The 12,717-nt window shown below is 52.1% G+C and overlaps 5 protein-coding genes across 5 annotated transcripts; 3 read left to right on the top strand and 2 right to left on the bottom strand.

Annotated features, from left to right (window-relative positions):
* Nucleotides 1-2,010: 2,010 nt before the first annotated feature.
* Nucleotides 2,011-3,087, bottom strand: BBA_09457 (uncharacterized protein; the record flags this gene model as incomplete). The annotated part of the gene is made up of 1 exon (XM_008604554.1): nt 2,011-3,087. The coding sequence occupies one exon, from the start codon at nt 3,085-3,087 to the stop codon at nt 2,011-2,013; it is 1,077 nt and encodes a 358-aa protein (XP_008602776.1).
* A 647-nt stretch (nt 3,088-3,734) lies between these two features.
* Nucleotides 3,735-4,765, bottom strand: BBA_09456 (uncharacterized protein; the record flags this gene model as incomplete). Its single annotated transcript, XM_008604553.1, has 2 exons — nt 3,735-4,499; nt 4,556-4,765. The coding sequence occupies 2 exons, from the start codon at nt 4,763-4,765 to the stop codon at nt 3,735-3,737; spliced, it is 975 nt and encodes a 324-aa protein (XP_008602775.1).
* Nucleotides 4,766-7,653: 2,888 nt separating this feature from the next.
* BBA_09455 (uncharacterized protein) lies at nt 7,654-8,470 on the top strand (the record flags this gene model as incomplete). The annotated part of the gene is made up of 2 exons (XM_008604552.1): nt 7,654-8,249; nt 8,299-8,470. 2 exons carry the CDS (start codon nt 7,654-7,656, stop codon nt 8,468-8,470), a joined length of 768 nt encoding a protein of 255 aa, XP_008602774.1.
* Nucleotides 8,471-8,668: 198 nt separating this feature from the next.
* BBA_09454 (uncharacterized protein) lies at nt 8,669-9,609 on the top strand (the record flags this gene model as incomplete). Its single annotated transcript, XM_008604551.1, has 3 exons — nt 8,669-9,037; nt 9,084-9,174; nt 9,281-9,609. The coding sequence occupies 3 exons, from the start codon at nt 8,669-8,671 to the stop codon at nt 9,607-9,609; spliced, it is 789 nt and encodes a 262-aa protein (XP_008602773.1).
* A 2,257-nt stretch (nt 9,610-11,866) lies between these two features.
* BBA_09453 (uncharacterized protein) lies at nt 11,867-12,301 on the top strand (the record flags this gene model as incomplete). The annotated part of the gene is made up of 1 exon (XM_008604550.1): nt 11,867-12,301. The coding sequence occupies one exon, from the start codon at nt 11,867-11,869 to the stop codon at nt 12,299-12,301; it is 435 nt and encodes a 144-aa protein (XP_008602772.1).
* Nucleotides 12,302-12,717: the final 416 nt, after the last annotated feature.

Genomic DNA, 12,717 nt, shown 5'->3' with positions numbered 1-12,717 from the left:
ATCCGGACGCTCCTGAATCTCAATCGAAAATTCTGTTTGCTTAGTGCGGACAGAGAAGATTACACGTCTAACAAGCGTGGAGTCACTCTGCCGGGTCGCACGTCGAAGGAACGGGCCTGGGAATATCTGGCTGCCGAGCTGAAAACTGGCCGCGGCTTGGTCAAAACGGTGTAACAGTGCGGTCTGCTCGGGCGAGCCTGGCTCAAAGTCGCAGTGTAGCCCGCCAGAGCAATGATACATGCCGTTCGAGTAGTGCGGTATGCTATCTAGCTCAAAATAAAATCGTTGGGCTAGTATACAGCTGGCCGCTGCCCGGATCTCTGGTGCGCTCGACGCAGCGGCTTCCGCCCGCCTCTGCCTTCCTTGCAAGTCTGCGATGTCGTCTAGGTTGGGCTGCGGCCCGTCATGCTCGGGATCAAAGCGGAAACAATGTCCGCCGCGAATATGCTGGCAAACGCGCTCAAACTCTCGATTCGAATCATTCTGCCTCATAAAGGCGCCGCAGACGCGACCTACAGAGGAGCGATGCACCACGCGAAGCCACGACCTTTTCTTACGCTTTTGCACCCTTCCTCCCACTGTCCCGGAGAGGTCTGTAACGCTGCGTGAACTTCTTTTCGTCATCCTGCCTACTCCCGTCCCGAAGGATAGGAAGAGACCTGGGTTCGGCTTCTCGGGGCACTGGGACCGTGCGGCCGCGAGGGCGAGAGCGGATGGATTGTTGTATGTCATGCCTCCATCCTGGTACGCAACGTCATCGATAACCTGGGGATTGAAGTAACTGTAACTCGGGGTCAGAAGCCAACAGTCAAGCGGGTTGCCGAACGTACAAGGGTGCCGCGGTGGTCGCGCGCAATCTGAGCTGGATTAGTACGCCAGTTACTTGGGGTAGAGGATGGCAACGTACGCTTGCCAGAGAGGGACATCTTTGGATTCGAGAATCTGAAAGTTAGCTGGCGCGCTAGATGTTAGTCATGCCCGTCCGTTGAGTGCTGCCAGAACAGCGGAGCGACATACCGACCGCGTCTTCGGGGTCTCCCGTACCACCGTCGTTGGCGACCACCAAAGTGGCCGTATCTTCTGCCGTCACGACAGGAAAGCCAACATGCAGGCCCATCTCGTTCGCGATAGTCCAGTCTGAAAGCATTCTAGCTTCGCCAAAGACTGCCTTCAATGCTGTCTCAAGGTTAGCGGATGAATATTTGCTGTCGGTGAGTAGCGTGATAACGCCTCGCAACAGCCGCTGGCCGACGCTGGTCCGGCCCAGTGGAAATGCGGAGACATCTCGGCCTTGGAACGTGTGCTTAGCCATGGTGTCGACCAGCACGATGCAGTCCTGCACACTCAACCCGAGCGCCAAACCCCAGGCGCTGATGGCACCTGTGCATGTTAGATAGAGCTTGACACGGCGGCGGACAACAAACCTGAAGAAGTGCCATAAAGTATGTCAAAGTGGTACTGAATTGGAAATGGCAGACCGAGCCGCTCATCGAGCGCTTTGAGGGCCGCGAGCGGGACGCCGGCGTTGGCGCCGCCGCCGTCTATACAGAGAATCCGTAGCGCAGATGTCCTAGGCTTTACGCGAATGCGCATCCCATTCGTTTCTTGACTACAAAGCAGACAATGAGACAAGCTTTGAAATCCGGCTGTCTTGTCCGAGAAATGGTCACAGCAGAAGGCACATATCCAGTGACCGCATGGTAGCTTGTGCTTCGCCAGTCTCATCATGCAGCTGAAACAGGAGGCTGAAGAATGAATGACCTCCCATTGCTGCCGAAATGCAAGGAGCTGGGCTTTGTGAAGCTGCAGCGCTGACTGCGCTCCGATGAAGTCATGGAATTGCTGCTGTAGACTCTTGATCAGTAATGTGGTGAAGGTAGAAGGCAGCGTTAGTTTCTTGGTTCCGTCAGCGGCTGTCAATAGCCTCTGGCCTAAATGAGCCAATCGAGGTCTGTAAAGCTTATCAAATACGTCGGTAATGTCAAATACTAATCTGTCAGCGACGCTTTTCTACATGACGGTCTGCAACACACCGTGCATCCTCGTCATATAGTGATCGAAGATGATGCTCGAGGCTATAACGGGAACGGCAAATGAAAGCAAGAGCTCAAAAGAGTCAATACAGCCTAAAAAGTCAGACAAGACCGACTCGAGATGACCGGGCACTGGACGCCGGCTCCGTGTCACAGACACGAAATCGAGCGGCGCCGGTGCTGACGGTAACGAAATTAGGCCTGCTGTGTGGTTCATCAGCTCGCAAAGATGCTCGCCCGTGTACAAATGCCACTCTCTTGTGCGGTTTTCCCGCGCTTTGTCTACAAGATCTGCCAACTCATCGCGGAACTCGTCCCACTGCGGTTGTTTCCGCGCGTGAGCAGCGGTGTTGAGGCTGGCGACGCGGATGCCAGCAAAGCGCGTCATAAGCTCCACGGCTATGGTGGGCGTCCCATGCTCGTCTGGCGCAGCTCCTCTCATAAAACGATACAAATCCTTTAGGATTAGATCTTTCGACCTCTTTTCTGAACCATCGTCTACGAGAAGCAGCCACGGCAGGACAGGACTGTCCGACGGTAACCCGTTCTCGAGCCATAAGTCAAGGTGTCGGGCGACGCCCCTGATGCCGCCCAAATCGCTGATGAATACGCATACAACGCCGGCGAAGGGGAGTACAAGCCGATTGATCATCCAATTCATCACGCTCTCGTCGCTCGCCCGATGCGCGGCGGGTGCTAGGCCGCGACGGGTGAGCTCGTGGCACCGCGAGAAAGCGGTTCCGCGCGATACTTTGTTTCGGAAACCAACATCGGTTTCTGCGACGAGAAGTGACCTGCCAACATGTCCGCTCAGCGAACCCGCGAGGAGATGGACCTCTCCGTCTATTCTTGAGTAGACACGCCGCTCTACAGCTAATTCGCGGAGCGCAGCCACCTTGCGCCAATTGCCCAGCATAAAAACAAGCTCCGGTGCATCACGTGCCAAGTGGTCCTCCGCCCTCCCAAACACTCTCCGAGGACGATCCGTTACCTGCACAGCGTATTCATTATTCTCCTTTACCAGGCGCAGCCAGGCAGTGTGTTTACAGAGCATATTGATTTGGTTGTGTGACTGCCGGAAAGACTGCTCGCGTCGCTCTTTCTATTTATGCAGAAATGGCGAGCCAAAATTAGACGTCTGCAACACTAAAGATGGCGGATGGACACTTTTGGCCACACTTTCCAATAGCTATATACATAAGAGGCCAGCGGACAGCGGCAACGGAGGGGCAGTGTGCAAGCACGCCAGTCCTCGGCCTGCGTCAAAAACGGCCATGAGAATCTACGAATGTGGACGCTGCAAAAGGCGTCGCGTCAAGTGGCCCGCCAATGCCACTGCGTCCTTCTATTGGCGGCTGATACTGCTACGCATCATCGACGCACCGCGTGTTGTGGACATTTGCTCTCGATGCGCGACCCGCCAAGCCCGACGAGCTGTCGAGAACCAGACAGTCGTGGAACATCGCACAGTTGAGCATCGATGTTTCTGCTGTTATCAATGCAAACCGAGGGAGTTGTGCGAGGCTCCGCCGCCGGAGTACCGTTCGGAGCTGCCCGCTTCGCCGCCTGACAGTCCACACGGAGAGTTGACTCAGAATAGGGATTGAGAAAGGTTCAAGTGGATAGTTGCTGCTGTGTTGGAAACTGGTTCTTTCAATAGCTAATGGAATGCATTGCTATATAAATTGGAGTTTGCCTTTATCACCATCCCCAAAGTAAGGGTCTAGTGTGCCGGGCCCAGTAGGTCCAGGCCTCGGCCTCCGCTCTAGCTAGGCTTAAACGCCTAGCATGAGAGTCTGCCAAGCTGTTCGGCTTCGGAGATCCCTTCGCTTGGCTTTCTTCCCGCGCTGGCTGGGGTGGGGTCCCGGCCTGATCTACAAGTTGCAGTTGGAGCATTTGATCGATCATGGGCATATCGCTAAAGGTGCCTTCCTCCATGCCCTCGATGGCTTCGAGAAGGTCATCCGATCCCATTTCCTCTATACCTGCACCGAAATCGGTCATATCGTTGATGAACCATGTGTCCCCCAGCAGCTCTGAGTCTTCTATGGAGGGCATGTCTTCTACGCTGTCCACATGGTCCCCTTTCGCGACGGGCAGCAATGCTTCCGTGCTTCTCTCGCCCACCGCGCTGTTTGACTCGTGCTCATTGTCTGTAACTCCCGCATCCGCCGCGCCGTCCGAGGTTTGGCCGCCCGTATCATATTCGACACTGCTCGCTTCCCCAGAGGCAGACTCCGATAGTACTCGGCCGCCGTCATCGTCAGGCACATCGTAGACATTTTCAGGGGCAGTGTGTGCGAGCTGCGCTCCATCAGGTCGTTGCATGCTTTTGGTACGCCGGGACTGCTGCCTCGGACGCATTGGGCGAGTCGGACGCGGACTACCGGAGCGTCGACATCCGGGTTCTATGTCGATGCCGGGTCGCACTCGAGGTTCTTTCTTGGTTCTCTGGTATTCGGCGAGCTACAAGGTATGAGAGACGCGCCAATTCTCTCATCAAGGGTGTTTATGATGCTCACTAGTGCATTTAGATCTGGTAGGGTCTTGCCCGTGGGACAATGACTTGCCATGTGCCAGATGCCATGGGTTGGATCCTCATAGAAAACGGCTGTACGTATGTTGGCTTTCAAGCCTAGCTTTCGAGTCTTGCTTTTCAGACTGGGGCCTCGCTTGCGCGCTGCTTCTTTCTGCTTCTTGTTATGCCCAGTAAGGACCGCCTTTGGTGCCATAATGCGCAGAGCACGAGATGAAAAGTGACCAACCACAACATGATGGCACAATAGGATACGGAACTGGCTTCAACCATATATATTCCGTCAAGTAGCGGTACACTCCTGCTCCGAATGCTGCTGCTGTAGAAGCCATTACCAGCACCTTGAGGGGCTTCGCACGCCCGGGGTTGTCGAAGCAGTCGGCTGCCACCCTTTGGCCAGTGGCCAGTAGTAGCCACTGCTACAGACACACCACGTGCATAACTAGACAAGCCACGACGAGAACGGGAGCATGTTTCCGCTCCTTCTCAGGGCAGCCATTTTCACCCAGCATTGTTGCGTTGATTCGAATGACCGCCCTGGCCGACATAACTATTCTGCTCCGGATAAAGCGCAGAAGTCGCTTCCCTTAGCGCATAGATGTGTGTGGATCACACACCCAGGGCCGCTATTTTCACACCTGATCCTGGCGATTTTTAGACCCTCGGGGTGAAGCAACTTCTCTGTCCAATTTTTTACGTTCTACACATGTCCACTCCCGGGCGTGACTTTTCCCTTCTCAACCAAGCACCTGGAACTTACAGCCCATTCCCACGCAGGGCGTGAAAAGTAGCCCTAACCGTGGAAATTTTTCGGGGACTGCCCGGGGGTGAGCAGACAGAAGCATTCAAAAAGTAGCGTCATAGCGTCTACCAGGGAAACCATCACAAAGGTATTGTAGAACTGGGGTTTAGTAACGGGGCTAGATCGAATAGCCTACGTGTATCAATCAACATTCGGACTCCCAGAATTGAAGTGAAAGGAAGCACAAAAGATTTATCATAGTACTTTTGACGTCTTGAGTGATCCATGAAGTCAAAAATCGGCTTAGCAGTGTATAGTGAGCTTAGAACAGCAATCAAAAAATAAGATAGAGAATCAATGAAAAGAAGAGGTGGAGTGTTGCCAGTGTTGGTCATGTAACTCTGGGGTGTAGATTGAGTTCAAGTGTGCAGGCATGTCCAACAGAATTGATAGAAGGAAAAGAAACAAGAAGGACAGGCTTCCAAGCAGAAGGAGGATGGTCATGCCGGGGGTCAGGGTGTAGCTTTAGACATTATGATCGAAGGTTTTACACCCCTGCAACCCGCTGGTCTGTTCCTCAAGCTAACCCCTATTTGGTCAGACGGCGTTTAGGCTAATGCTCCCTAGAAGGGTTAGCGGCACCAGGATACATCCTGGGATTGCCCATCACACTCAGTATTGATGGGGTGCACGCCACCCCATGCTCGGTGCGCAGTTTACCAGTATACACCCATGTCAAGTCTGCGCAGAGCCAGGTTGCTTTGGCAAAGGCCTAGTAGCTACGAGTCGGGGCGCAAACTTGTACTGAGGGGCGATGTATAAATGAGAGGCGAGAAAGGAGGTGGCCGGTAGCTTCGGGCGTTTGTCGAGCTTGTCAAAGAAGAGGAGCTGCTCTCCCAAGGCGAATACTAGAAGGCCAGGTCCGTGCGATGCAGCTAACCTTGCCCGACTAGGAGAAACCGAGCGCTGGGTGGACCTATGGTCGTATGCCTGCGGGTATGATACATGTATTACAGGTGACATTGCGTGCGTGCAGAGGTATCGAACCGATCCCCAGAGTTACGCAGGCTCCATGCGGGACTATCTGGCGGCGTTTTCGCACATCCGGAGGGGTTTGCCTACGCTCCCATGAGCGAGTGTATGCGGCTTTGAGGAACGATCCCTTTCTGAGTTCGAGAGCCCGTGGAGAAGACAGCTGCCGATGAAGACACTTTTCGGGTATAGCAGTGAAAGACTGTACCGGTCAGCTCTCCACAAGCGTTGAGCATACAAAGAGACGAGCTCCCCAGGATCTTGACCCGCTACTTCTAACGTCCGCCACACTGTGGTCGTCACGCTATCGACTGTGCATGTGAGTCAGTGGGAAGCGTGCTTTCGGCGCCGGACTATTTTCTCCACACAACAATGGAACCCTCGGAGCTCCCCGGACCAATGGAAGTCAGGTTGTGGGCCCGGGATCACGCAAAGGGAATGATGTCTCTGGCAGCTTTCCTCCGGAGGGTGAGCCCGCGATACGTGCCTCGTATGAGCAACGCTAGTAATTTGGGGCCTGCTTACAGCTGCAGCAGTGTGCTAGTTGGTGTTGATGTGTCAGCTTTAAGCACAAGGACGGTTAGACGGGTCACTCTCGACAGTGCTGATCACAATCCCTTGTCAACGCAGTCTAACGCGTGACGCCCAACGCATGCAAGCCAGAACCAAATGAGCTAGGCGCCAGCTCCACAAAGGAATGTCCTCTTCACAACCAACCAACTCCTGTCTAGAGACTTTGCATGATCACACGAGGCAGAACCAACTTTTCAGCCAAATTCGCTCAGGACAGCGCGCGAACGAACTAAGATGTTAGCAAGTGTAGGCATAGCAATTCATTCAAATGAAGAAAAAAACAAAGGTTTCTCATGAATATTCAGTCAATGCTTAGTGCTTGTATCGCGCAGTAGCCGGTAGCTCCTGCGTTGATAGTCGTTCGGCTGCTGCTTTGCGCGTGGCTGTGCTCCACCCCTGCAATGCTCAAAGTGCTCCCTGTTTGAAAGCCAACCAACAAACCAATCAGTGGCATTTTGATCTGCGGACGAGGGTCTGCTGCATGCTGGCCGGCCCACAGGCAGGCAAAAGATCAAGTCAATTCTCAGCCACCAACGAAGACAGCTTGCAGGCACAACACCTTGGCTCTCAGCTGCTGTAGCAGACAGTCTGGTCCACACCGTGCGTAGCTGTTCTCGGTGCAGAGCCGAAAAGGACCAAAATTTGGCCAGAAGTAAAAAGTCAGAACTGGCTGCCCTATAAATAGCCCGGCCCGTGCCAGTGTTTTACGGCATAGCAATTTCAGCATCTTTTCCATCATGGCAAGCCAGTACAGCAACTACAACTACACTCATGGCGTCTCCGCTGGGCAGAGACGCCGAACAAACCCTCCTCCGCCGGGGCTGCAGAACCCCCATAGCGGCCGTCAGATGCCTGTCGGTCGTAGCGGCGGTTCTGGCCAATTACCCCGACAGCATCAGCAGCACCAGCAGCACCAGCAGAATACCATGCGCGGGCTTGGCCCAACACTCAACAGTGAGCCGTCTGGCCACTACAACCATCCTCCCCAGCCTTATCAAGAGAATTATGACAGTGTTCAAGACGTTCCAGGCGTTCCAGACGATCAAAACATTCAAAACATACAAAACGTTCAAGACGTGCAAGACGTGCAAGACGTGCAAGATGTTCCAGGCGTTCCAGACGCTCAAGAGTATCATCACATTCAAGACATGCAAGACATGCAAGACATGCATGTCCCAGCCGCACGAAACAGTCAAGACCACACGACGCTGAGCGACCTGTTTGCCATCGTGATGGAAATCCAGCAAGAATTTTGTCGCTTTCAACAAGAAGTGCGTCGCTTTCAACAGGAAGGGCGTGAGAGGTCGGGATGGTCTGGTGAAAACATCGCTATGTAAGCTCTGCTGCCTCCACCAACAATCTTTCGTTTTGACAATATGTAGTCTATATGACCTGTTCAAGCTGCACCTTGGTGTACCTCCCCAGCAAAATCAATCGTGGGGCATGTCTGGCGAAGCCATCACGCAGGCAAACACCATGTCCAGACCACCAGTTTCAGTGCCGGATGATCCAATGACGCCTACTCAATACATCAATTCAGATCAGCCCCATTAGATGTGTACACAGCGTAGAAGAGTGCCGACCTGGGAGGTTGAAGTATAGGGACTCAAGGAGGGGGGTGTTGTCAACCGGCCAGAACAGGCTGCGAATGGCGCCAGAACGATTTAGGTAGTATATAGAGAGGCACATCGTCCGGACGCCCAAGCAGAAAATGTACGCACAATTAGCCGTCTTGGCCTCCGCCGTCGCAATATGCCAGAACAAAAAAAGTCCATGCTACCGCTACATCCAGCCGCTGTTCACATTGCATTACACCTCGGTCGCCATCCTGTCGTCGACTACCTTCCACAAGGTAGCCGGCAGATGAAAACGGCAACCGGCCCTTGGACAGCTGTGCACAGAAATCACCAGAAACGACAACTTGTCGACATTCAAGAGGTGGAAAACGACTGCCTCCAGGACCTACGCTCCCTTGCCAATGTATCGTCTTGTCACATTGCCCATCCCATCGCCATATACTACTACCAAAAAAGAGTTTTTTTCATACAAGAACACGTCGCTCTGAGCGTACTCGAATTAGGGCCCCTCTGTGACCCCGAAATCGCTTACGTTTTCGCCCAGGTAGAGTGGTTTTGTCCAGGGCCTTAACTCACGCTGACTGTCGCAGGTCCTGAACGGGCTGCAACATCTGTTGGTGCTCGGCATTGGTTTCCGCGTTGCTTGCGTTCGAACCACTGTAGCGGGCGACGTAAAGATCGGTAAGTGCGAGAGTCGTCCACACCCCCGACCGCCCGAAGGTACTAGCCACCAGGCCATCGACTGCTCGGATGAGTTCTGCATAGTCCTGCTAAAAACATGCGTCAGTGTTAGATTGGGGCTATGAGCCTAATATATCACCGCTCTTCAAACTTGCCGGCACCTCGTATCTTGCAGTCTTTCTACGAGACCTCTTCATGGAGCTGCGTGGGCCATGTCGCGACTGGTCCGCAGATGCTTGCGATTTCGTCCGTATACTGGAGGCCGGCTACCTTCCAGCCTCGACGGTGAGCTTACTTTTCTTTCGAGCAGTAACAAACGCTGATAGCGAGCAGCATTCTTTTTTGTCGCAAGCCTCATCGGTTCGATCTACAGCCTGGTTTGCGATGCAACAAAAACTGGCCGCTTCGTCTACCTGCACTCTGGAGGACTTTTAGCCCGTTGGAATTGACAACTCTCTTTGCAGAGACTGTCTTCAAAAATCTGTTCATTAGACCCTATGAGCCCTACAACAAGGTTTCTAAGCTCACAGAAATTTGCAAATGTGTGCCGGACGAGCACGCCACACGCCGCTGGTATCACTTCTTTGGACACGCCGATAATACCAAGGTCTCGTATGAAAGCTAAGTTTCTTAGAGGTCGGCAGATGAGAAGCGCAAGTATGGCACGTTTCTTTTTAACATGTTGCATTGTAGAACAGACAGCGACGTGTGTCCAACCACGTTTATGAGCCGCAGCAGCGCCGCAATAGCGTTGGGCGGCTGGCCCAGTGCCGCGGCCCCAGTGGTCATGGATATTGTTGGCCAGAAATGGTGGCTAATTCATTGGGAAACACTGGTCACGGAATACAAAACCCATAGACTTCATGATGAGAATTACGTTTGGCATGTACCAAGATTAAGTTTCGCGCACAAATTGAATGGTAGTTCTATGAAGCTTGATCTTGAGGTATTGTAAACCAATTTGGTATATGCAGTTGGGATGGAGAACTCATCCCGCCTAGAAACGCTCCATCTTGGACTGCAGCGTTTCTAATTGTGTGGTTGTCGTCATTGTTTTCCATACTGCTTCGTATAAACGTGTAGCACAATCGCGAACAGCTGACAGCTTCGTCTGCAAAAGCGTGTTCTCTTCCTCCAGTCTTTCTACCTCAAGCCGACGGATAGTGTGGTCTTGTTGCTCTCGCGTTTGAGTTGTGATGTGGCTTAGCAACTCATCCAACTCAAAGTTTGAGTACACGCTGGATGTCTGTCTTGTGTGCCCATCCATAACAAGAGCTACAGTACAATATGGGAATCGGTTGGCTTATTTCTAAGTCGCTATATATGGATATGTACCGGTCCAGGCCACGGTTTAACTTGCACCGTCTTCCGATGCGGCATGGATAGACCGATTGCTGCTGGACCGCTTTCAAAAGTTGCTTTCTCATTGCTCTGGAGCGAGAATCAGTTTCTGGCTCCCAAGTGGGAAAAAAAAAATAGAACGAATCAAGAGGTACAGTAATTTCCGTCTGCGGAGAACTATCGAATTTTGACAAGGGGGTACCAGCAGCAGCAGTCCTGAACAGCCTAAACAAGCCGTTGTCATTGTTATTTGTGGTTGAACGCGTAGCCAGGCGTTGACGTCTGCTGGTTACAAACTTAAAATCTAGAGGTGCAGATCTCCAGGGTTGAGCGGGAATAGGCCCCCTCCGAGAAAATTATAACTTCTCTTAAATTACGCGCCAAACCCCTCTGCCTCAGAAGAAAATGCGACAATGTCAGGGTCTTGGTTCATTGATACTGTAAAATCGCTGCAGCCTGAATGGTCGCACTTGAGGATGGAGGTTACCTCAGAAAACCGTCTTGCGGAACGCTTGCGGTGCTCAAAATTCAAGGGTTGCGCAAGCTGCTGGGGTGGAAGAATAAATCGTCACGATGGAGTGGCGGTGCAAGCGCCACCAAGGAAGGACTGCAGGAAAATGCAACAAGGGAGTCTAGTCGCCTTTTTGGCGCGATTGCGCCTGCGATGTACTTCAAACCGATATAAGCCTATCACGCGCCGACGATCGTTTCAGGACGGCAAATCATGGACTGTTAAATGGAATTTGTTCATCAACCAAAACCCTTTATTTGATTCATAAATGTTGATTCAAGCAGCGTTTTACAGCAATAAAAGCCAAAAGCAAAACCAACATCTACGAGGAAATCATGTATGCCATTACTCTGAAGAGAAGTTTGCGCGAATTAGACACCAAGGAGCCTTTGAGGTGAATGAAGGGCCACAATATACGGTGACCACCATAAAGCGTAAAGCAACTCGCAAGGCATTGTTAGACACCTAGTCTCGCAACGCCGAATGTTACATTATAGATTGCGGACCACGAGGGGTGAAAGACGAAGCAGCCTAGGCCAGCGATGGTACTGTAGACGCGCACCGACGAACCTGCACTTGGGCATATCTAAAGAGCCCTCTTCACTAGAGGCCGCTCAGCATGAATTGCTCCTGAAAGCAGTAGCGTGGCAATATTGGGTGCTGCTTTGTGGGTGGTCATGCTGCGCTCTACTTTCTTGCTTGATTGTGGTGACTGGTTTTCTTGCTGGTGGTATGCTTGTCAGCAAAGCCGCCAATTTTTGCTCCATCTAAGGCTTCAAAACACCTACAAAAACTTGTCTAGTGGCTTCCATTGCTCAGTTACTACAACAACTTTCTGCCATGGACGAACCCCAGCAAGAGAACAGTCGACTTTGCGAGCAATTTGCAGCATTCATTACCCAGAGTAACGCTCAATTGCAACATGAGCGTGAACAAAGCGAAGCACGTCTGCACCATGTCAGTGTATATGCAGAGGAGCAACGACGTCAACTGGAGGCACGCGTGAAAGAGTGGGAGACGTTGCAGACAGAAGTGCAACAGCTTCGCAGCGATAAGCAGGTACTCACGAACGTGATTACATATCTCCAGCGGGAAATGAGGACTCAAAGATGCTGGCTAGAGGATTTGCGACAACAGCTAGTAACGCAAAACCAGATTATCCGTATGATGAGCCGCAGTTCTCGTCGAGCTTCTCTTACAAGCCCTTCACTACCGCTGATCCACCATGAGGAGCCGCTTCAAGAACAATCACAGCAGGCAGAGTTGAACTTGTAACGATAAAATCATCCTTTGAAATCTATCAACTTTTTTCACTTGCTTCTACTGTGACTGATGGTTGAGAAAGTGACCAATAATCACTTCGGTTAGTAATACTGTAGAAATGCCTTTTGTCATTATTATCATTCTAGGCGCAGTCTACAAATGGAGCCCAAAATCTTACGCCTGAACGACCTAGACCTTATCATGAGTTCCATAGCAGGCCAAATGGGAAGCACTCACGACGACAGTGACAGCGTCGTGCCGGCTTTCGGCCTGCTGCAATGAGTATTCCGAGCCTACAGCAGCGGTTTCGAGCATTATCTTCGAATAAGTGCTGTTTCTGTCGTTAATCTGCGAAATACTCTAAATCAATGGAAGGAATACTTGTAATGGCTATCTGGGCATTACAACATGGAGAATTTGGTGCAGAA

Source organism: Beauveria bassiana (assembly GCF_000280675.1).
Source record: "Beauveria bassiana ARSEF 2860 unplaced genomic scaffold BBA_S00054, whole genome shotgun sequence".
Taxonomy (NCBI): domain Eukaryota; kingdom Fungi; phylum Ascomycota; class Sordariomycetes; order Hypocreales; family Cordycipitaceae; genus Beauveria; species Beauveria bassiana.
This window is presented reverse-complemented; position numbering and strand designations above follow the sequence as displayed.